The sequence below is a fragment of the Balaenoptera ricei genome, chromosome 1, assembly GCF_028023285.1.
Source record: "Balaenoptera ricei isolate mBalRic1 chromosome 1, mBalRic1.hap2, whole genome shotgun sequence".
NCBI classification, from domain to species: Eukaryota; Metazoa; Chordata; class Mammalia; order Artiodactyla; family Balaenopteridae; genus Balaenoptera; species Balaenoptera ricei.
This window is the reverse complement of record NC_082639.1, coordinates 46,329,425-46,354,781: the sequence shown is the minus strand read 5'-3', so window position 1 is coordinate 46,354,781 and position 25,357 is coordinate 46,329,425. Positions and strand designations below refer to the sequence as shown.

Below are 25,357 nucleotides of genomic sequence, written 5' to 3'. Positions count from 1 at the left end.
TAAGGTATAAATTTTAACACCCACATTTGAGAGCACCCAGAGAAACAGAATGGCCCAACAGTGGGTCTAGCTTGTCATTGGTTACCTAGATTGCATTATCTTAGAGCCAAAGGGTTATATAAATTATCTCCGGTATAATTTTAGGACTTCTGCTTAACTGGAAATTCCTCTGATAGGTTTTCTTTTACTTGACACAAAAAATGTAGAAAACCTAACACTCCCAGAGCACTTATTTTTACTATTACCTGCAAGGTTAATGTCCTTGCATTTTGATCTGTAACTTATGTTTGCCTACTAGGAAAATTCAAAGTGGATATTCCAAATACCCATTCCTTTGGAGAAACCTTCCATCTTCACTAAATTGTCCATTAAGCATGGGGAGTGTGTGCATGTGGCTGTTGACATTCGGGAGGGGTTAGGATAGCACAGGGTTCCCATTCTCCTGTGTGATGCTTGTGATCTGAGGCTGGGGAGCCTGTTTCCCAAAGGGCAGCTTAGGAAGAAAGCATCTTTAAACAAAAATACCACATTAAAAACCTAAGCTCGTAAAACTAATAGGTTCATAGAAGCAGATTTTTTTGAATAGAAAAGGATCTTGAATTACATCTAGATTAAAACCTTGGGGAAACTGCCGCAGTGAGCTTTAAAATTTTTTTAAAAGTCGTTACTAAATAAGCAGTTGTTTACTGGGCAATTGTTTTGTGCCAGTGCTTGTACTAAAGCACCTTAAGCTTGTGTTATCTTACTTACAAACAATCCTCTGGTAAAGGTAATTATTGTCCTCATTTACCTGAGAAACCTGAGGCAAAAAAGGAAAATTACATATCTGAGATCTTTCAGCTAGTCTGTGGTAAAACTAGAATGTGAGCTAGATTCGTAGTCTCATACCACAGTATGATTATTTATGTGAAATAATTCTCTACTATACCAGAATATTTAGTTGAGCTTTCCTTTAGGTGGGTATTGCAGTGTCATAAAAGGGGCATGGGTATTAGAGTGAGGCACATCTGGGCTTGAATTCTAACTATGTGACCTCGGGTGGGAGGTCACTTAACCTCTCAGGTCTCAGTCTTTACCTGTAGAATAAAATACCTGTGCTGTGCATAGTGAGATTAAGAGAGGATGCATGTTAAGTAGCTCACCTTATGCCTAGTACTTTGTAGATAGGTGCTCAGTAAATAGGAGTTAGAATCATTATCAGGCAACTCATCCAGCATTTATAATAAATGGGCTGTTTTATAAGACTTTAGTTTATATACTTTTTCTAGAACATATCAGCATAACATATAATGTTACCTGCTCTTATCTAAGTCTGGGAGCCTGAGACCTTCACATTTGCTGGTTTCATAAAAAGAAGAATACACCAGCTCTCTTAAAAACAGAAAGGTTTTTCATGCTAAGTAAATGGAACTTGGAAAATGTGATTATTTTATTTGTGAAATATCAGCCTCCTTATACTACTGGGGGTAAAAAAAAGAGCAGCATTTAAAGAGATTCTGACTCAAATTGTCTGATTGTTTTACTTAGTATAAAGGAGTAATTTCAACTGGAAATGTTGGGATGATTAATTGTGCTTATCTTTTTCCAAGGTTCTAAGCTCCAAACTCATGCCAACAGCTGATGATGACATGGCAAGAAACTGTGCAAAATCCTTTTGTGAGAACTTCCTCAAAGCAGGAGGTTTGAGGTTAGAGTCTCGATATTATGTTATATGAATTGCAGAAAACGAATCTAGTTATTTTAGTTAATTTCTCCTGCTAAGCCTTGCTTATTCTTACAAGGCATTATGTGAAGCATTATGAGAGTTATAATAAGAAGGAATGATGTTTTAGTCTTTGGAATATTTTAACTCATTTTATAACTTTTGATTATTTGGAAAACTGACAGAAGCATGTCTCTTTCCTCTCTGGTGGTGAGGGAAATTCTCGAGTAGAGGAGAGAAGGCTTACTGTTTCTGTTCATTCCCACATCAGTTTGAGATAAGGTGAATCTGATTGTTGGTAATCTATGTTGTGCAAGGCATTAGTGCTGGGGATGCAAAGATATTATCCCTGCCCTTGAGAGCCTCATGGTTTAATAAAGAATAACAAACAGTTATTATAAGTATCAAAACAGAGGCTTATAAAAAGTGCTTTGTGGGGTGGAGAAGAAAGCAGTGGTTAAATGGTTAGATTTGCTTAGGATAATAAGAGTAGGAAATGCTTCCCAGAAAGTGACATTTGAGCTAGGAATTGAGAGATGAGTTGCCATTCCCTAGGTAAATAAGGGGAAAAGGGCACTCTAAGCCAGAGGTGGGGTGGGGATAAGTGAAAGCATCATGGACTGTCTTGGGAAGTACAGTTGCCTACTGAGGCTAGAGCAAAGGGTAAAGGAGAGAAATATGTAAAGAGGGGTCACATTGAGGAATTTCAGCATTATCTTGTAGACCATGGAAAAACAGGAGGTTTCTCAGCCAGGAGTTACCTAGAACAGTTACTCTGGCTACAGTGGAGAAGATGAATGGAAGTGGGAGGGAGCGGCTGGAGGCAGGGAGAACTATAAGAACTATGACTGTTCCAGAGGAGAGGTGACAGTTTCTAAATATGGGACAGTGTGGTAGAAGGACATTTATAAGGTGAAATAGGCACGTCTTTATGACTAGATACAGGGTAGGAACATTTATAAAATGGCCTGTGATTTCTAGCTTGGGAGAGTGAGTGAATGGTGAATCTTTAATCCATATGGAAAATAAATACGGAACAAGATGGAGGAAACTGAGAAAGTCAAGAATTTGATTGCACACAAGGTCCCTGTGAGTCATGTGAAGGGGATGGTTTGGACATGATGCTCTCGAGAGAAGTGGAGAATGGCACTAGAGGTTCAGGGAGACATCAATGTGTAAGTAAAGCCTTAGGGCATAAGCAGCTGGCCAAGTGTCGCATGGCAAGTGTAAGGACGAGAAGCAGAATCAGTAAGTAGAAATCTCTGCTTTATGTTGAGTGAGAAGAAGGAGGTGACAGGAGTTTGAAGGGTAGAATAACTGAGGGAAAAGTTTGCTCTTCTGTTTTGATTTTAATTTGTAGAAGACTTGATTCTCACTGTAGGCTGACTAAAAGGGGCCGATGAAAAAGAAAAGAATAAAGATAAAAGTAAGGGGGATGATCAACCGATGGGGCTAAGTTCCACTGCAGTTGGAAGGAGATTTGCTCCAGAAAGAAGTAGGCATGCCATTTCCTCTGGGGGAGGAAGGAGTGAAGACCATGTTGAAGTTTGAGCAGAGGGTAATTGAAGGAATTCCTGTCTGGAGGCCTTCAGGGGAAGAGAAGTTAGGTGAGACCTTGAGGAGATAAAGGGTGTGGGAAACAGAGAAGTGGAACTAGAAGGTTAAAACTCATTTCAGATCACTCAGCCAATTACAGAGCTGTGCTAATAAAGGCATTTTACTTCTGGCTTATTTTTGAATGTCAGTTAACGTACGTGCCTGCATTCTTCTAAGCACTGGGAACAGAGCAGTGAATAGATGAAACAAAAATCCATGTCCTCATGAAGCTTACAGTCTGGAACAGAAGACAAACAATAAACGAAGAAGTTAAAGTGTATGTCAGGTGGTGATAAGAGCTGTAGAGAAAAATAAGACAAGAGTGGATGGAGAGGGTTTGATATCCAGCGGGGTGATCAGGGAAAGCTTCACTGATGGGGTGACATTTTACAAAGACCTGAAGGAGGTGAGGGAGCAAGACCTGGAGATAACGGGGGAAAGCTGTCCAGAGGAGCATCCAGTGCGAGCCCCTGTGTGGGCGAACCTGGTGCCTGCGAAGCTGGCAAGGGTCCAGTGTGGTTGGGGCCAAGTGAGGGGGCAGGGTAGGAAGCATGAGGTCGCAGAGATACCAGAGGTCCGGTTATGCAGGATCTTACAAGCTACTATGAAGGAAATAGAAAGCCATGGGAGGATTTTGTGCAGAGCAGTTCCATGGTGACCTCCATTTTTAAAGGATCTCTGGTTGATCTTTTGAGAATAGATTTTGGCGGTGAAACATCAAGAGTAGAATCAGGAAGAACAGTTGGGAAGCTTTTGCAGCAATATAGGTGGTAGTGGATATGAAAAACAAGCTTTGTGGAATACACCAATTCTGGACATATTTTTGAATTGACAGTTCTACTAGTACCAAGATAGCAGTTGATCGGTGCACTCAAAACCAGTCAGTGAGAAGAACCATCCAAACACTCTGTGTTGGTTATCTTTTTGGCTAAGGAAGGAGTCTAATTCTAAATGGACCAGGAGGGTTATATGTACCATAGGAAATAACTGTAATAGGAATATGTATGATCCATTTATAGGTAAAGATCTTGTAGAAATTTTAAGTAACTGATAACATTTATAAGCAATCAAATTACTTACAGAAAATTTCCTATGAAAGGAATAGAAGCCTTTAATATCTGCCTTTTTCTTTTTCTTTTCTTTGAAGTTTGGTTGTAAATGTCATGCAGAGGGATTCCATCCCATCAGAAGTAGACTATGAAACAAGGCAGGGAGTTTATTCCATCTGCCTACAACTTGCAAGGTATGTAAATATATTGCGTTAGTCTCAGAAGGCAATTCCTGACTTTTTCTTCCAAATCCCATCCTTTAAAATAGTATGAAATGACCTTGACTAAGCCTAGCTTTTTGTTTCCTTTTAAGATTTTTACTTGTGGGACAAACATTGCCGACATTATTAGAGGAAGACCTCACCAAAGATGGCATAGAAGCACTTACTTCTCGCCCGTTCCGAAATGTCAGCCGGCAGACAAGCAGGCAGATGTCCTTATGTGGTACCCCAGAAAAGTCATCCTACCGACAGCTCTCAGTGTCTGACAGGTCTTCCATTAGGGTTGAGGAAATCATCCCTGCTGCTCGAGTCGCAATACAAGTAAGTGATTTTGTGTATTCAAGAAATATTAAGTACCTCCTATTTAGAAGGCACTGGTGGTGGTGTGCAGATATAAAAATTACTGACATGAATATTGCCTTCAAGAAGCTAATGGTAAGAGAGAGAGATCACAAGTGCAGAAATAACTGTAATTCAGGTAGAAGATAACCAAATGCTATAAGAGAACTACAAAGGCAAAACATTCTACAGGCTGTGAGAGGAGGTGGAATAAATTATCTTCATGTGTGGCTGTCACAGATGATTTTATGTAGGAGGTGGCATTTGAGCTAGGCCTTCAAGAATAGGTAGGGATTCTATATACAGAGATTAGCTTGGAGAGAGGATAGTTGTTCAAGCAAAAGGGAGGGCGTGAGCAGTTAGAGAGAAAGCCAGAGCCTGTGTGGGTGGTCACACAGTGGTTCGCATAGGCCAAAACGCAGAATGTGGAAGAGGGGAAACTGTGAAAACAAAATTGGTGATGGGTAATTTGAAGCCAGAACGTGGAGAGTAGAGTCTCTGTATTACAAGTAGCAGAGGGGTAGTGAAAGTCTTCGAACAGTATGGAAGCATGGAAAAGACTATCTTGTGGATGATCTTGGAGGGAAACGAGTCTCAAAACTGAGACTGGGAGGAGGTTATTGAAGTCAGCGGGATGTGTTCAAGTACTACCTTTTCTCACAACACTCTTTCCATACTTCCTTAGACAATGGAAGTCAGTGATTTCACGTCTACTGTGGCTTGTTTCATGAGATTGTCATGGGCTGCAGCTGCAGGACGGCTTGACCTCGTTGGGAGTAGCCAACCAATTAAAGAAAGTAATTCTCTGTTTCCTGCTGGAATTCGAAACAGACTCAGCAGTTCAGGTACTGATTAAAAAGGATAAAATAATTAGAATATTGGGCAGGAAGTAGCTGTAAGAATCATCTTTGTATAGGTTGTTCAGAGTCACAGAAAGGAGAAAGCCTTTTCTCTTGTTTTTGAGCGTAAGCTAAAACTAAATGTTTCTGAACATCAAGATAAACACTCTAGATTTGTGCACATTCAAATATGCATGTATGCATATGCATACTTCATTTACGTATGTCATACTAAGAGAAAAAAAAAGGTTATAAATACAGAATATAGAGAAACCAAGCAGAGTTTTAGCTTGTTGAGTGTAAAAGTATAGTGAGGCCAATAATCGTGGCTGTAATAAAAATTCATCTAGAATTTTTACCTGGAAAAATCATTTTCTTGGTTTGGCCTGTTATTTTCTGTTAGGCCTTTATAAATAGCTTTATTTCTCAGCTTCATTTGGTTTCCCTGCTCAATCTATGTGTGTGGATATACCTCAATAGTAAAAAAGTTTTTAAACTGTATGACATACACACAGTGAAGTGCAGAAATGCTAAATATATAGGATTTTTAGGGTTTTTACATATGTGTAACCCATCTAAATCAAGATAAGGAACATTTCTAATACCCCAGGACTCCCACATGCCTCCAAAATTGCAATGTTCTTACTTCTATCACCTGAAACTAGTTTTGCCTCATAAACATATTTTTTAATGGTTCCAAATGTGTTTTAAGTACAGAGCAATGAGGTTCAAATCAAGTGATTCTCTCTTGTTTCTTAGCCTAAAGTGTCTTCTTGAACTCTTTACTTTCACTTGAGGATTACGGGACTCATTAAAGGATATTATAATCTCAAGGGTCCTGTGGGATCCACAGTAACCTTCTGCTTGCCTGTTTCCAGGAAGCAATTGCAGCTCTGGAAGTGAAGGGGACCCGGTAGCCCTGCACGCAGGCATCTGTGTGCGACAACAGTCCGTGTCCACCAAAGACTCACTGATTGCGGGAGAGGCTTTGTCTCTTCTTGTTACGTGCTTGCAGCTTCGGAGCCAACAACTGGGTATGCAGGAGGCTTACTTGCCATTCATCTCTTTTAGTAAAAGACCAGGTTTCTTTTGGGAATTATTTCTATCCCTTCATAGATAAGGTCATATTAATAGAAATGACAAAGGGGAAAGTTGGCATGTGGAATAGGTAAGAATAGTGCTAGAGTACTTAAATTCTGAACAAGTATTTATTGAGCACCTTCTGTATACAAGGTTCCACAGTAGATGTTATAGGGCAGTATGTCTACTCTCCAGGAGCTTACCATCTAGTGGAGGAATTAAAACAACCCAAAGCTGTATGTCATAAACTATAGAAGTAGAATTATATATCAATTCCTAAACTGATAATGACTCCAGTATTAAAAATTATGAAACTTAAGATTTGCCCTTTTGTCTTTATTGTTGGTTTTGGCAAACTAGGGCTGTTGCTAATCATACTTTTAACATTAGACACCTCAGGGCTCAGTCCCTCATCTCTGTCTGAACTCATTCTTGCCACATAATCACATCCACGTTCACAGCCTTAAATTCCCTCTGTGTACCGATAACACTTAAATTTGGCTCTACGGCCTGGACCGCTCCCCTGACATCTCCACTTAGATATCAGATAGACTTCCCAAAATTAACATGTCCAGAACTGAACTACTGGTCTGGCCCATACCGCCCAAGAGATTTCCCATCTTAATTGATAGCAGTTTTATTCTTGGAGACATCCTTCATTCCTTTTTTTTCACACCCTTCTAATCTGTCAGCACATCCTTCTTCAAATTCTATCTAGATTCCACGCCTTAGACCACCTTCACTGTTAGCAACCTCTGACCTGTCATCATCTCTTACTTGGATTATAGCAGTAGTTCCCTGACTAATCTCCCTGCTTCTACCCTTGCAGTTTATTCTCCACACAATAACCAGAATGGACCTTCTAAAATGTAAGTCAGATTGTATCACTCCTCTGTTTAAAACCTTGCAGTGGCCTCTCGGTTCACACTGAGTGAAAGCCAGGTCTTTCCTAAGGCCTGACACCATCCACCCCTGTGACACCTGTGTGCCTTCACCTTCTCCCGCTCTCCCCTCATGCACCGTGCTTCGGCCACCCTGGCTTCCTGGCTGTTCCCTGACACTCAGGCACATTCCTGCCTCAGGGCCCTTGCACTGCCTGTTCCTAATTCCTGGTATGTTCTTCCCCTGCCTTTTTTAAAGAAATCGCAACCCTTCTCTCACCCACCATCACCTAAACGCTTTATTTTTTTTCTCTATCACTTGACACTTTATCGCATACAATATAATTTCTCTGCATACTGTGTTTATTGTCATTATCCCCTCCCCAACTAGATGGTAAGCTCCGTTAAGAACAGAGACTTTTGTTCATTTTGTTCCCTACTGAACCCTTAGCACCCAAACACTGTGTGATGTGTAGTAGGCCCTCAATAAATACTTATTCAGGGATGAGGTCTTAACAACTCCACTTTTAAAAATTGTACCAACACATCAGAGCCCTATTCTTCACTATTATTACTGATTCAGACTGCCTGTTCATAGAATTGGTGATCATTATGTATTTAGTATAACATCCAAACTCATCATGTAAGATATCAAGATAAACATATAGAAGAAGTTAGATGTTTATGGGACAGTTAAATAATATCAAAAATGATTTACTTTGAGCAGGAATGCTTTTAAAGGCTTATATATGAAACTAATTCATTATGAAATGCTTTTGAGCATATACCATACTTTTAGTTCGATTTTCCTGCAATTGTTTAATTATAGAGATATTTTCAAATCAAGATGAAAAAATTATAACTTCAAGCTTTTTTATCATTTGTAAGTTTATTGTGGGGTACATTTTATAGTTCACAAGTATTGATAGTTTTCTCAAGGCAAGACATTTATCCTGTAACTGGTATGCACAAGGCATCGTGCAAAAATGTCAGGGTATGAAGATGACCAAGTCACGGTCCTGCTCCTGAGCACCTTAGGTTCTCATGGGATAGACTCAGAGACGTGGGTGCAGTTGTGGAGGCACTGAATTTGATTCTGTGTGGAAGAAGAGATGATTTCTAAGATAGTTAAGCTTAAGAAATTATTCAAAATTTTTGAAATTTTGAAAATGCATTTCCTAACTTACTTTCCTCCCCTGCTCCCATTCTCTTTATTCATATCATTAGCATCTTTCTATAACTTGCCCTGTGTTGCTGATTTTATCATTGATATTCTGCTTGGATCACCAAGTGCTGAGGTAAGGATTTTTTACTTTATAAAAAGCCCCTTTGGTCCTGTTCTGCGTGGACTCTCTGGATACCTGTGACATTGTGGGGAGTATAGAAGGAATGGTGTTTAGTCCTCTTGGGGAATCAGACAAAGAGGTGTGACATTATGGGGAGTATAGAAGGAATGGTGTTTAGTCCTCTCAGGGAATCAGACAAAGAGGCCACAGAGCACTCTGAAAACAAAGTGACCATTTGGACTGTTGCCCTCCTTTCTGTTCCATATTTCACTGAAAGTTAAGAGACTAGTGCTGTGATTAACTTGTGTTTGTTTATAACAGAATCTTACAGCCAGTGTTCAGTATCCATAGCTGGCCAAGGCAGCTAGCATTAAGCATCAACATGTTGGTCAAAATCAAGAAAGACCAACCTCAAGCCATGAACTTTCATTAGATTTTATAATCCTCATTTTTGTACATGACCTTGAAAGTTGACTTTGAGGCACTTGCAGAAGAGTTTTTTCCTTATTTTCATTTACATTAAATTATAAACCTATTGATTAGAGTACAGTACTAGAATAATTTGGGAAATTAGTTCCCAGACTACACTTGTTTTAAATTAGCCCTAGTTTATTCAATGTGAACTTTACCATTAAAGATTGAAATACTCAAACCCTTACAGCATCCTTCACAGGTGGACTTTGGAGGAAAATAATTTTTTAAGCAGTCTGTAAGTGTTGGTTGATGTACTTCCTTTGCCACTAAAAATGTAATTTCAGATTCGCCGTGTTGCCTGTGATCAACTGTATACTCTTAGTCAGACAGATACTTCAGCCCATCCAGATGTGCAGAAGCCAAATCAGTTTCTCCTAGGTGTGATTCTCACTGCTCAGCTGCCTCTCTGGTCCCCAACTAGTATTATGCGAGGAGTCAATCAGAGGTACGTAAAGATGAAAAAGTTCACGTCATACAGAAAGAGAATAATGATTTGTGTACTGCTCCCCCAGAGTCCACAGTGCATGATTGAAATGATAGACTTTCTCCTTTCCTCTTCCAACATTTGTACCCTGAAAGAGGGCATTTCAGGTTTTCTCCCCATTCAGGACAGAAGAGTTAGAAGAAAACATTACCAGGCTTTCTTCCTCTCAACCACCCCAACTCCCACCTCCACTCCTCCTGGTCCACCTACCCCAGAGAGAAAGAGGACTCACCTGGTGGTTGAGAAGCTGCATTATTCAAGCCAGATCACCGTGTAAAGGTCGCACTGCCCATGTCCACTTGTACATCATTTTCTTAGCTCAGCCTACTTCATAACTCCATGTCTAGAGGTACTAGGGTATCCTTCTAGCTTGCTTTCTTGGTTTTATACATGCCTGGGCATGGAAGAAGGCTTGAGGTCCAGGCTCAGAGAATGACTTGCGTAAATCCATTCTGCCTGCCCCATCTTGTCTCCTTAGGCAAGCCTGCATGCAGGGGTGCCCCAGTGTAGGCCCAGGCTGGGAGATCAGAGATCCCACACTGACCTCAAGTTTAAGCCAGTTTCTCTAATTCAGCTTTACCAGCGAGCCCTTGCTCTGGGGCTTAGACGGTGCCACAGAGATTTGTGAAATCAATATGTATATGCTTTACAAATTAGAGCTCTTAGAGGGAAGAAACGTTAGAGCTACTCTAAACCCCTAACATATAAGCATCCAAACTTGGGCTTTTTTTTTTTTAGTGTGGTAACATACACATAACAGAATGTTTAACATTTTTACCATTTTTAAATGTACAATTCAGTGGCATTAAGTGTATTTACAATTTTGTGCAACCATCTCCACCTTCCATCTCCAAAACTTTTTTAGCATCCTAAACTAAAACTATGTACCCAGTAAGAAGTCATTAGATAAAAGACTGATAAAGTTGACTCCATAAAAATTAAAATTTTCTATGTGGAAAAAAAATGCCGTAGAGTCAAAAGTCAGTTAAACTGACTAAATAGGTTTATAACGTATATGACAGATAGAAGGCCAATTTTGCTAATATATGTGAAGAGCTGTTATAAACCACAAAAGACCGCTAGCCAAGTAGAAAAATGGACAAAGGAAATGAAGAGAGACCGTTCAAAGACAGTCATGGAGATGATTTTTTTTTTTCAGATATGCTATTTTTTTTTTTTTACTGCAGCAAAATATGCATGACATAAAATTTAGCATTTTAACCATTTTGGGGGTATAACTTAGTGACAATAAGTACATACACATTGTGCAGTCATCCCCACTGTCCATTTCCAGAACTTTTTCGTCATCCCAAACTGAAACTCTGTTCCCATTAAACAGTAACTCCCCATTCATTTCCCTCCTCCCTCAAGGCACTGGCAACCACCATTCTACTTTGTCTCTATGAATTTGACTATTCTAGGTACCTCGTAAAAGTGGAATCATAACAATATTTGTCGTTTGTGTCTAGCTTATTTCACATAGCGTAATATTTTCAGGGTTCATCCATGTTACAGCGTAGGTCAGGGTTTCATTTCTATTTAGACTGAATGTATGTATATATCATGCTTTGTTTATCCATTCACCCATAGATGGACATTTGGTTTCCACCTTTTAGCTAGTATGAATAATGGCGCTATGAACATGAGTATACAAATACCAGTTTGAGTCCTGCTTTCAGTTTTTTGGGGTATATGCCCAGAAGTAGAAATGCTGGGTCATATGGCAATTGTATGTTTGATTTTTCTGAGGAACCACCATCCCACAGTGGCTGTACCATTTTACATTTCCACCAGCAATGTGTAAGGGTTCCATATTCTCCACACCCTTGCCAACACTTGTTTTCTGTTTGCTTTTGTTAATAACTATCCTGATGGGTGTGATGTGCACCTCGGGGTTTTGTTTTGCATTTCCCTAATGATTAGTGATTTTGAGTATCTCATTGTGCTTATTTGGCCATTTGTATATCTTCTTTGGAGAAATGTCTATTCAAGTCTTTTCCTCATTTTTTTTAAAGTTTATTTTTATTTTATTTATTTTTTGGCTGCGTCGGGTCTTAGTTGCAGCATGCGGGATCTTTCATTGTGGTGCGCAGGCTTCTGTAGTTGTGGCATGCGGGTTTTCTCTCTCTAGTTGCGGCACGCATGCTCCAGAGCATGTGGGCTCTGTAGTTCATGGCACGCGGGCTTAGTTGCCCTGTGGCATGTGGGATCTTAGTTCCCTGACCAGGGATCAAACCCGCATCCCCTGAATTAGAAGACGGATTCTTTACCACTGGACCACCAGCGAAGTCCCCTTTTTCCTCGTTTTTAAGTTAGGTTGTCTGTTTTTTGTTGTCCTTTATATATTCTGGATATTAATCCCTTATCATATACATGATTTGCAAATATTTTCTCCCATTCTGTGGGATTTCTTTCACTCTCTTGATAGTGTCCTGTGATATGCAAAAGTATTTAGTTTTAATGAAGTCCAGTTTATCTGTTTTATCTTGTTGCCTGGGCTTTTGGTGTCATATCCAAGAAATCACTGACAGATCCAATGTCATGAAGTTTCTCCCCTGGTTTTTTTCAGGGTTTTATTGGTTTAGCTGTGACATTTAGGTTTTTGGTCCACTTTGAGTTGTTTTGTGTGTGATGTAAAGTAAGGGTCCAACTTTATTCTTTTCCATGTGGATATACAGTTATCTCAGCACCATTTTTTTGAAGACTGTCCTTTCCCCACTGAGTGGTTTTGACATTTCTGTTGAAAATCATTTGAAAAAAAAAAAAATATATATATATATATATATATAATATATTTATACACATACATAGATACATGCATACATGTTTATTTCTGAGCTCTTTATTCCTATTCCTTGATCTATATGTCTGGCTTTATGCCAGTACCTCCCTGTTTTGATTGCTGTAGCATTGTAATAAGTTTGAGGTCAGGAAGTGTGAGTCCTCCAATTTTGTTCTTATCTCTCAGAATTGTTTTGGCTATTTGGGGGTCCCCTTGAGATTCCATATGAATTTCAGGATGGGTTTTTCTGTTTCTGTGAAAGACATCAAAGATATTTTAATAGAGATTTCATTGAATCTGTAGATCATTTTGGATATTGGCATCTTAACAAGATTTAGTCTTCTGATCCATAAGCATAAGATATCTTTAGATTTATTTAAGACTTCTTTCATTTCTTTCAGCATTGTTTGTAGTTTTCACTGTACAAGTCTTTTGCTCCCTTGGTTTACTTGATTCCTAAGTATTTTATTCTTTTTGTTGCTATTATAAGTGGAATTGTTGTCTTTCTTTTTTCATTTTCTTTGTTCATTGTTAGTATATAGAGATGAAACTGAATTTTATGTACAGATTTTGTATCTTTGTAACTTTGCTGAATTCGTTTATTCTAACAGTTTTTTTTGTGAACTCTTTAGGGTTTTCCATATATAAAATCATGTCATCTGCAAACAGATCATTTTATTTCTGTCCTTCCAATTTAGATGTCTTTTATTTCTTATTCTTGCCTAATTGCTCTGCTTAGAACTTTTAATACTATGTTAAATAGAAGTAGTGAAAGTAGGCATCCTTGTTCCTGATTGTGGGGGAAAGCTTCCAGTCTTTAACCACTGAGCATGATAGTAGCTGTGGGGCTTTCATATATGGCCTTTATTGGATTAAGGTAGTTTTCTTACTCTCCTGGTTTGTTTAGTGTTTTATCATGAAAGGGCATTAAATTTTGTCAATTTTTTTTTCTATGTCAGTTGAGGTGATCATGGGTTTTTTTCCTTCATTCTGTTAATGTAGTGTATTCATTGATTGATTTTCGTATTTTGAACCATCCTTGCATTCCAGTTATCAGTCTCACTTGTTCAAGGTGTTAAATCCTTTAAATGTACTGTTGAGTTAGGTTTGCTGGAAGTGTACCCTCCTCTTCAGTTTTTTGGAAAGAGTTTGAGAAGGGTTGGTATTGATTCTTCTTTAAACGTTGGGTAATATTCACCAGTGAAGCCATCTGGTCCAGGGCTTTTCTTTGTTGGGAGGTTTTTGATTGATTCAATCTTCTTGCTAGTGATAGCAAGGAATCGCTATTTCTTCCTGATTTAGTCTTCCAGAGTGTTATGTTTCTAGGAATTTGTCCATTTCGTCTGGGTTATCCAATTTGTTTGGTGTACACTTGCTCATATACTATCTTGTAATTGGTAGTAGTGTCCTCACTCATTTCTGATTTTATTAATTTGAGTCTTCTCTCTTTTTTTCTGAGTCATTTTATTAATCTTTTCGAAGAACCAGCTTTTGCTTTTGTAGATTTTGTGTATTGTTTTCCTATTCTCTATTTATCTTCCCTCTAATTCTTAATATTTTCTTCCTCTACTAGCTTTAGATTTGATTTGTTCTCCTTTTCCTAGTTCCTTAAGGTGTAAAATTAGGTTGTTGATTTGAGATCATTCTTCCTTTTTAATGTAAGCACATACAGGCATAAATTTCCCTAGTAGCACTGTTTTCAAAAGCTACATGCCATAACTTTTGATATGTTGTGTTTTCATTTTTATTTGTCACAAGATATTTTCTAATTTTCCTTGTGATTTCTTCTCCAACCTGTCCCTGACTTTTTTTTTTTAATACCTATATTTTCTAATTGTAAGTTATATAATCTTCAGAATTTTTTTGAACTGAGTTATATTATCAGTTTGCAAGCCTTCATTTCAGGATTAAATGTTTGTCTCAACCTTGATTATGTTCTCACGCACTCTCATATATGGAGGTTCCTGGCCCACATGTCTAAGTCTCAAATATTATTTTGAAGCATCTAGCCTATTTTAACGTTATAAATTTATAAATAACAAAGAAGTTAACATTTTTGTTTCTGAGATGAGATCATTGTGAGTGATTTATAAAACTTAAAAATTTAACTAAAACTTACAATTACAGTTTAACTAAAACTTACAGACTTGCAGTTGACCATTAAGATTTAACCTAAATTAGATAGACATTAGCTGTGTGTTTCTGGTCATGAAAACTAAGTCTTTAATGGTGTAAAGCCAGAACTTCAGAGAATGATTTTTCCCTGATAAAGGCATGTGGATTAAAAGTTATAGAAACTTCTTTTTTTGCCCTTGTACATTTTTTACTTTAGTATTCCAATTTTTCCTAGTTAAAAGTTTCCTAAAATCAGATAATCCTTTTATTAACTAGTTAGATCAGTGATTCTTCAGTTTAAATGTGTAAGCCATTTTTTAAGTAGTAAGCTGTGTGCTTCTACTTGTTGTAAGAGATTATTTAACATAACTAACCATTAACAGTTTGATTTGTTATTAAATTCCTCTAAACTTTGGGAAAGAAACAGAAAGCATTAAGTGAATTTTTTAACATACACTCTCAGAGAAGCTCTTGAATGTAAAGCATTTAATTTTACACAATATTGGGTCTTTTAATTATGTGTTTTTATAATTTGAAAATTGCATTTCACAACTTTTTAATGCCCAAGTTTGGTACATATTTTCCCATAATAGTAGTAGTGGTGATAATTGCAGTTATCACGGGCTGATTATGTGCCCCACAGTATGCTAAATTCTTTGCATACATTTATCATTTAATCCTCACAATGGCCAAATGAGTTTGGCAGTTTTATTATCCCCACTTTTTTAATAATCATAATTCTTGGTTCATTATGTAGTCTCATCCTTAGTGCATTCTTGAGCCCTTTATGTTTGTGTATATGTGTGCACGTTTATTTCTAATGCTCTAGTAAGCATTTTAGAAATCAGAAAACTGAGACAACTGAAATAAATTGTCCCTGGACACCCAGCTGTAAGTAGTGGTGCCAGGATTAAAAGTAAGGTCCGCCTGACTTCAAAACCTGTGCTCTTCACTTCTGTAATTGCAGAAAAAGCTTCATTGATCATCCTAGATAAAAGAATTTACCTTTCTCTTCTCTTATCCACTTTATTTTGCTTCTTAGCACTTATCACCAATTGACATATGTATGTATTTTTCATCTGTTGTCTGTCTCCTTTGTTCACTGTTCCCCTAAAACAGTTCCAAGCATATAGTAGGTGCTTAGTGTGTATCAGTTGATATTTGAACAAATTAATCAATGCATTATGTATGCAGTCAGTGTGTACATCATTACATAATGTGATAGATTTAGTAAGTTTTCTCTCTTTACACTATTATTCTTATACTATGTCTGTATAAGTAAAATCACTAGTGTGTGTCTTGCTAAAATACTGAAGTTGAATTGATGTAAAGTAGTTATTTTATGCTTAGGAAAATTCTCTTATTCAGTTGTTTTATGAACTTACTCTTACAAGGAAAATTTTTTTTAATTTTCAAATCAGCCTTTTTTTTAATAACTGTAATCTGTTTTTTAGACTGTTATCCCAGTGCATGGAGTATTTTGATCTGAGGTGCCAATTATTAGATGATCTGACAAGTAAGTAGATGTCTAACTTTGATTTATGTTGGGGGAGGGGTTGGGAAGGACTAGAAAAGAAAGACAGACATTTCTAAATCTGACTTAATGTATCTCAGATATAAATAACATTAAAATTATTGTTTGACGTTGAATTTTATTTTCTTGGAAATAGCATGTAAACCCATGTACCAGTTATCTCTTCTGCTATTATATACCCAGCCATTAATGTGTTAAAAGATTTGTTGATTTTAAAAATTGTCAAAGGCTCATATTTTAATTACACTGATACAGAACTATTAAGAAGAGTCTTTCCATTATAGTCAATTCTGACAGTTTTGAAGGTTTGAAGGAAAGAGGGAATCTCTGTTGAGATATGTTGATAGTAATAGAAGTGAGTGATAGAAGTCAGGTAATTGTTTAGTGTTAGGTGTTTGCAATATCATTGTTACAGACTCTTTTGTTAGAGTGTTTAGATTTTAATCATCTGTACTTACTCTTATATAATGCAAAGGTTTGTTGGAGTCCTCTATGCAAATTTCAGTTGTTCCAATCAAGAGTTTGTTAGTTTATTCCTTGTTCTTTACACAAAGCTTATAGGAAAGATTTGCTTCTGCCTATAGGAAATAAATAAAATGGAAGTCAGGATCAACAAAAATGTTAATTGGAAAAGAATGTCAAGACCAGGAGGGGAAAAAAAAATACCTTGTGTTATGTGCAGGCTGAAAAGCCCCACACTGTCAGAATTAGGTTTTGAGGTGCCTGGAGGACCAAGGCAAAAAGGAAACCTCATTTGTTTGTTTGTTCTCAATACCCTAGAGGAAGAAACAGAATGGTTTCTCAAAAGAAACAGATCTTTTCCCCAGCACTCAAACCTAAAAGAAACTTCACACAAAGGTCTTCATGTAATGGGCACATAAAGACAGAGGGGCTAAGAAACCTCAGCAGCGTCTCTAAGGCAGATGCCTTCCTGGGTTTCATAAGTGTCTCTCAAAAGCTGAGGACATGGTGCTCTGAGCAGGGCAGTGAAATTGGTTTTGCTGGAGCCTGAGATGATATAGTCTATGTGTCTTGATTCAGGGATAACACCTGTACTATCTAGAGAAGTGGATGGACTACATGTCCATCTAACAGCCTAGCCTAGTACTGCATTTTTCAGCTAGGCTTTCAGTGTTAAGCTGGGCAGCAGCCAGCGAAGGTTTGTTCTCTGGCTTGGACTTTGAGAGGGTATTCTGCTTTGCTGCTTGAGAACTGGACTCATGAGTTGCATGAGACACATAACATCCTCAGAATGCATGAACAAGGTATTAGTGTAGGCCTTTGCTGTGCCATTGAGCCATAAGTAAGGGATCCAAGATCCCTTAATGGGATGTTGAGGGCAGGGAGGGAATAGGTCTTGAAACAAGCGACATTTGCCGTTTTGGGAGCATTTTCTGTATGCCAGTGCCTATACTAGACACTGTACACACAGCACCCTGCAGCGTAGGTGTTAGCCCCATTTTATAAATGAGGAAACAAGGATACACAGTGTCGCCTGGAGTATCCCTTTCCACCTCACTGGGTGGGACCTTGCCTGCCTGTGGCTGCAGTGCATTGGGAAGGGAGCGTGATGACTCCTGCTCTCCTCCCTAATCCCCGCCTCCAACGTGGAATCTTGTTTTCAATCCTTGTTTGGAGGGGAAAGTGAAATACTTAATACCGAAGAGTGGTTCTCTGGAGGTTGGCTCATCATCTGGAGACATGGATTCTGCTGCTGCGCTGTGGACCCCTCCCTCCCTCACAGGGCTCCCCCCTCCCTCGGCATAGGTAACACGGTGGGAGTGACGGCTCTCCTCTCACCCCTCGACCCCTTCCTTCTCTAGAAGGGTTTCTTCCCTGGGACATCTGCTAGCACCACCAAACAGGAGCTTCTTCGGAACAAGGAGCGTCCCTTTCATCTTGTACCCGCAGCGTCAGCACCGCGACCTGCACAGAGGAGGCGCTCAGTACCGTTGGATTTGTGACAGAGGGAGGGAGGAACGGAAGGAACGGACGTGTGCGAGCCTTCGTAGTCCTGTAGGCAGCTGCTGTTCATTAATGACAGTTTTTTTAAATCTGTGAAGTAGAAGATTGAGACTTGTCTCTGCTTACTTTAATTCAGGATTTTGACTCCATGAAAAGAAATCCTTCTTTCTTCAGGATGAGAGGTCGTTTTGTTTTGTTTTTCCATCTTAGCTTCAGAAATGGAGCAGTTAAGAATCAGCCCAGCTACCATGCTCGAAGATGAGATTACTTGGCTGGATAACTTTGAACCTAATCGCACAGCTGAATGTGAGACCAGTGAAGCAGATAACATCTTACTGGCAGGACACTTACGGCTCATCAAGACCCTGCTTTCACTCTGTGGGGCAGAAAAGGAAATGCTTGGTAATTATTACTTCATCTTACCATGGGACAGAGTACCTCAGTTCTCAGTTATTGCCATAGTGTTGTGTGAAATTGGAAAAATAAGATAGGTACTAAATGTTCCATAGAAAATTGACCCTCAGACAGTAGGGTATTGTCTGGAATTTTAGTGGCTAACAAATTTAAGGTGCATTTTATCTGTGTCATTAAACCATATAGAGAATTTTATAGCATTCAAAATAGTTGGATCACATAACTTAGTAACAAATAAAAATTATAAATCAAAGTAGGTTTTTCTCTTCTCTTTTTACTGTTACATACTTTATAAAAGACAGTCCATTGTATGCCTTACCTCTTTTAAGGATAATTCTTGTCTGGAGAGGCAGCCCCCAACCACCACCCCTGGATGGTGGGATACACATATAATTTGTAAAACCATATTCGGTATTATAAGTTATATTCAGAAGACAAATCAAAATGTTAATTATCACTTTTATCACACAAACTGAGTTCTGTAAAAATCTTCTTGGCTATTGGGGATACATAGAAAAGAGTGATTCTAAACCAGGGTGAGATGGGCACATCATTTTTACCTAAAGATTTTTAAAGTTTTTAAAGCTTTTATGTGGATTCCCCTATGCCCAAAGTAAAAGTTAATTATTCACTCAAACCGTCTGCCTTGTGATGTTCTTGGCATTTGTGTTTCTAAAGTGAAAGCTTAACTCCTTTCACTCTGTTGTAAGCTCATAAAGGAAGGTTCCTTCACTTGTCTATCTTTGCATCCTGTCCCGACTCTCCCACCCATCCCCACTCCTCTGCCCCACAGATCTTTGCCATGTATTATAAGTGCTCAAAAAATGAGCATCAAGTTAAATTGAATGCCTTGCCATTGGGTGGCCTCAGGTGCCTTTGCTGCTCTGATATGAAAGTGCAAGACAAGATCTTTGAATTAAAATATGTGTTCATCCTCAACATGAATATTATGCTCTATTCCAGGTTCATCACTCATTAAACCATTGTTAGATGACTTCCTTTTCCGAGCTTCTAGAATTATTTTAAATAGTCATTCTCCAGCTGGCAGTGCCGCCATCAGTCAACAGGACTTTCATCCAAAGTATGGAAAATGCACGTTGTGTTCAGTTTTGGTAAAAATTCTAATTCGAAACTTTAGTCCAAAAAAGATTTTCTTAACTTGGAGTTTGTCTTCCATCTTGTGAGTGTGTGTAGCTTGTAAGACATTATCTGCTGTATAAAGAAATGCATGTAAGGGGGCTAGGATAAAGCCTGCCTGGCACATAGTTAATTGCTGAGCTGGTACTATTATTATCATCAAGATGGAAGAATAAGTAATAATGTGGTTAACTTTGTCAGTAACAAATTCCAAGAGAAACTGAGGTTGTAAGAATTGCTTCCAAAGTAAAGATAAATAGGCTCTGAGTCTTGAGGGTTTCTTTCTGCTAGGAGAAAAGCATAGGCGCTTTAGTGCATGAACCTTGTGATTTGCTGAGTATTGACTGTGTCCTTATAATTAAAACTGCTAGTGATTTATTACGGTGGTAATTTTAGAGTCAAATTTTATATTAGTTTTTATGGGTAGAAATTTGAAAGATCTTTTGTAATGTTGACCCTTTGTGGGTGATGTTTGTACTCTTGGAAATAGGAAGAGGCAGCTACAAGCTGCCATCTTATTTACTCTGAATCTAACTTAACCTCATTCTTTTCTCACGAAAACCAGAGTTAATTGAGTAATCCTGAAGAAACTGAGGATTTGGTATTTAACCAGTGAAAAAAATTCCCATACAATTTCAGTGGTTATTGAAATGGGCAAGGCATAATAAGCAGTATTTTATGGAATCTTAAGAGGTATCTTACCATGTATGAATATTTCTCTATCTAGAGATTCCTTATTAGCAAAATCTGTTTTAGGTAATAAACCTTCATTAAAACTCTTGGGGTGTCCCTCACACTGTCACTCCCATCCTTACCTCTGCCCTAGTCTTGTTCTGGAAGATTTGGTGCTAGCTCTGCGGGAGTCTTTTATTAAAGCAGTAGAAACACATGAGTATTTCAGTTTTCATTGAACAGAGAAAATAAATTTTCAGCAGTTTTACTGAAATTTTTTTCATGAATTCTTCCATTTGTAATTATTAAAAGTAATACATCCATCAACGAGGAGTTGTGTTTTTTTTAATCATATACAGTGCCTTGAATAGAAAAGGAAACATTTTGTTTCATCCAGTGTACTGAATGGTGTTCATTTATCACAGTGACTCCCAGCCTTTTCCCACCTAAACACGGAAGCCAGAAAGAGATTTAAAATACACAGAAACTCTTTTCACAAGTAATGCTATTCTTATATCACACCAACAAAAGAACTTCTTGATGTTTAACCTGTATATATGGTACCTTCTATTCATTCTTTACCTGTCCTTTGCAACCCAGAAATGCAGGTAAGAAGCAAAGGACAGCGCCAGCTCCATGGCTCTTGTCCTCAGTGCCTGATGCAGTTCTGATCTCCATGCCCTTCAACCCCCTCTTGAACACATCTCCCACACTCCACTCCATAAGTGTTTCTCTCAAAGGTTGGATGTCCTCTTTTCTGTGTATCCTTCCTAACCTGTGATCTCCTAACAAATGCAAGGTTGGCTTAGGTGACTGTGAGAAATTACTGTCCATCCCCTAAATGATTTCTACTAAAGGTGAGCAGTGAAGAAGCCTTTGGTTTCCTGCAGAATGCTTGCTAGTTATCTCTCATTGTCACTTTAAGTAAATTGACTTGGCAAACTATTTCTGTCTCCACATTTTCAGGAAAATAGAAAGTTGATTAGTGTCCTTGAAGAATTTTTTATCTGCAGGTGCATAGCAAATGTTTATGGGCATCTATTCTGATTTGTATAGCTTTCTGCCATGTAGATATTTGAATTTCAGGGCAGTATCTACAAAAACCTTTCTTTCTACCTACTTTAATTGAAAGATAGTTATTTCCATGTTGTGTTTTTGTTAAAGTTTTCAGACTCTCTATTCTCTATTCTTGCTGATCCATCCCTTAGATAATAATCTGGAGTCATAATTGAAAGATTTGCTACTTTATCATCAGGCCAAGAAGATACTTAGCTCTAAACCATAATCATCCCTCCTGTATTCATGGTCTCTTCCTTTGTTAAGTGAGCACCTCCCACTAGATTACTAGGTTGTGCCATCAGACCTGACTTAACCCTGTTCTAGGAATTGCAGCTCTTATATTTTCATTTCAAATGTTGATTTAGTTTAATAAGTGACTTAATTATTCACTGTTGAAATTGACTTGCGTCGTTTGTTTTTAGATGTAGTACAGTGAATAGCCGATTGGCAGCCTACGAAGTCCTTGTAATGCTGGCTGATAGCTCACCTTCAAATCTTCAAATTATTACAAAAGAACTACTTTCTATGCATCATCAACCGGATCCTGCTCTTACCAAGGAGTTTGATGTAAGTTTTCTAGACCTCAATGCACTTAATTTTTTTAGAGTGCTCTCTTAAACATAGTATTTTAAAACTATGTTTGCATTATCCTAGTCACAAAGAAAGTCAGTGTTATTCTTTTGCTTATCAAATTCACGTACTCAAATCAACCATAATCTATAGTGTATTATACTAATACACAGTAATATATTACTAAATGGTACCCTTTTGATTAAAAAAGAAGAGAGATTTTCAAGTCAGTTGATAATTGCTCTCAGTAAAAAGTAGCATTTCAATCTATTTTTTGAGGAACTATGCATGGCACAGTGCCAGGCACTAGAGTTACAAATTCCAGAAAACATTGGTTCTGTCACAGTATAGCCTATGTTCACTTAAATTCAACTAAGATTTATTGAGTTTACTATGCGCTGAGGTGTTGTTGGCTTTTGGAGTTCAGAAATGAAGATAGAATCCAGCACTAAGATTGAGGTATGTCCTGAATGCTCTACTAACAGAGAGGCACTTCAACACCAGATGGTGGTGTTTTAGAAAGCTTCTTAGAAATGATGGAATTTAAAATAGAGCCCTTAAGAGTGGTGAGCCAATTGAAGCAAGGTGGGAAGGTCATTCCAGACATGAAAAGCCATGGACAGCTTTGTATGTGTCGGGATCTGCAAGAGGGAAGCGAGCTGCAGATGCCCTGGAATACCAGACCAGGAGTGGGAGGACACTTTTAAAGCATTCTCCACTGACATCATAAAGAGGCAGTCTCATCCCTTTGGATGCCTGAGCCGAGTACTATGGAACATACAAGTTAGGCAGGAAAAGAAGTGAGAACAGGTGTTCTAAGTAGAGGAAAGAGCACTTGCAAAGTGGAATGTGAGTACGTAAATTGGGAACTATTTTGGTATGAACTGTTTAGTTTATAATGCTTACTTTATGCTATGCTTTAAGTTTTACATGCATTTATTTAATAATCAGATTAAAATGACAATCTTATTTTAATAAGTCAGGGATTATATCAGCATAGTGAAAATATTTGTCATATAAATACTTACATTTTTAGCACTGTTATGAACCAGTTTTTCTTATTTTATAACTTTTTTTTTTTAGTCTGTGCTTTGGACTACAAATAAATTACACTGTTAATTAGATCTTAGAAATCACCCTGCTCTAAGTGCATGTTGAATGTTAATGAAAAGTATGTGATATTTAGCAATTCCTTTCAGTCCAGAAGACCTCCAGGGTTTTGTCAATTGGTTAGTTATTACATGGTTACACGTACTTGATATATGCAGATAACATGATTCTGGTCATAGGATTAGAACCAAGATTCTGCTGTAATAGCATTTCAGAGTGTGTCATTACAATATCCATTGAAGTACCGTGTTGAACTTGTATCCAAGATGCCTTTTCTAGATGATTTCTACCTAGAAAAATACTGTGCTAGAATCTACATTGTTACAGATCATCCTTAAGTGAAATGCTAGGGTGTTTACATACTTATTTAATGGCATGCTTATTAGAGGAAGTTCAATAGAAGAATGTTACCTTCTCAAAAAAGGAAGGGAAGGAATATGAGCCTTCTTTGACTATCCAGACAGGTTAGGATTCTTGCAGTAAATGCTTCACAGAACCCTTCCTACTATTCAGGTTACTACCTCAGTTTGTAAATATATATCAGTATTTTTACTTAATTAATGTATACCCTACTATAATGTAAGCTCCTTGAGATAAGCACTAGATACATTTCTGCTCTCTCTCATATCCCTGGCACAATGCCTGGCACATTGTGCTCTTAAATGTTTGTCAAATGATAATCAAGTGACTAAATGCAAGACTACATAGTGGATGTATAGATACATGCTTCGTATATATGTGAGGTACTTTAGGAACTAAAAGGAAACATTGAGATAGTAGTTTTAGAATTGTATTGCATCTGCAGAGGTACTTCATGAACATAGGTTTGCTACCATAACTCGTAACACACCGAATGGATAAATCTGTATCTCTCTTTTCCTCTCAGACATCTCATAAAGCTGTAAGGAAATGTGCTAGTGGCAGAGATACTAATTCTCTATTTCTACTCCTCTCTTTCCTAGTACCTTCCTCCAGTGGATAGCAGGTCCAGCTCAGGGTTTGTGGGACTGAGGAATGGTGGCGCTACATGTTACATGAATGCAGTCTTCCAGCAGCTGTATATGCAACCTGGTCTCCCGGAGGTGATTTTCTTCCTCTTTCCTGTTTAGTGTCATAAATGATGTATGTGTACATTGCCTGAGAACTGTTCCATATTCATATATTGCATTTTGGGATTTACTAAACTGGACATAATTAGAGATTCTGTAGTAGCTTCTGAAATCTGTATAGACGACATTGTTCATAGTCACATATTTTTGTATATCTGCTGAGGTAATATGCTGCCTGTTTGACAGATGGATTTGACTTAATGTGATTTTTGAACTCCTCAATTATTCTCAAATTGTATTCCATAAAGCTACTAACATTTTTGGTATTTTAGAAATATGTAGACTCTATCATTAGCATTCTATAATAATCTATTAGTAGCTTGTGATATAACAAAGCTATGAAATAGTTTTGAGAATATTCTGTGTGTCATCATGTCACACTTATTTCTTATAGAGATCCTGGCATTACTAGTTCCAGTTTTTCATAATCGAACAGAAGCTCAAAGAGATGATTTATTCATGATTACACCAGCTAGGAAGCGTTGAAGCTAAACATATGCAGAGTTATAGCCATATACAAACATACATACCATTCTGAAGGAGCAGTGGGTACTCACACATACAGAAGTCAAGATGTTCTGAAAGCGGTTGAATATTTCTAATTTAATACAGTTCATTTCTTTTTAGTCATTACTTTCAGTGGATGACGACACGGACAATCCAGACGATAGTGTATTCTACCAAGTACAGTCTCTCTTTGGGCATTTGATGGAAAGCAAGCTGCAGTACTATGTTCCTGAGAACTTTTGGAAGGTATTTTACCCAGTAACTCTTTGGATTGAAGGGTGTTACGTATTTGGAGCGTGGCTGCATTCTTTCTCTAGTGTCTTGTTTATTGACTCTGACTAATCCCATTGCCAAGAACCTATAAAAGAAATGTCTATACCATTCTTATTGGCATTGGAGCTTGAGTCAAGTGATTAGAATGTTGAGAATAGT

General features: G+C 37.9%; 1 protein-coding gene across 5 annotated transcripts in view; it reads left to right on the top strand.

The window, feature by feature from the left end:
• Window positions 1-25,357, top strand: part of USP24 (ubiquitin specific peptidase 24) — a 146,709-nt gene that overhangs the window by 87,313 nt on the left and 34,039 nt on the right. For all 5 annotated transcript variants that reach the window (XM_059923462.1, XM_059923484.1, XM_059923473.1 and 2 more), the window contains 13 exons: window positions 1,590-1,687; window positions 4,446-4,541; window positions 4,661-4,889; window positions 5,593-5,752; window positions 6,625-6,780; window positions 8,935-9,005; window positions 9,752-9,912; window positions 16,303-16,364; window positions 18,558-18,749; window positions 19,725-19,842; window positions 22,052-22,196; window positions 24,272-24,391; window positions 25,046-25,171. In XM_059923462.1, coding sequence (XP_059779445.1) covers window positions 1,590-1,687; window positions 4,446-4,541; window positions 4,661-4,889; window positions 5,593-5,752; window positions 6,625-6,780; window positions 8,935-9,005; window positions 9,752-9,912; window positions 16,303-16,364; window positions 18,558-18,749; window positions 19,725-19,842; window positions 22,052-22,196; window positions 24,272-24,391; window positions 25,046-25,171 — 1,734 coding nt within the window. The remainder of the gene's footprint in view (window positions 1-1,589; window positions 1,688-4,445; window positions 4,542-4,660; window positions 4,890-5,592; window positions 5,753-6,624; window positions 6,781-8,934; window positions 9,006-9,751; window positions 9,913-16,302; window positions 16,365-18,557; window positions 18,750-19,724; window positions 19,843-22,051; window positions 22,197-24,271; window positions 24,392-25,045; window positions 25,172-25,357) is intronic.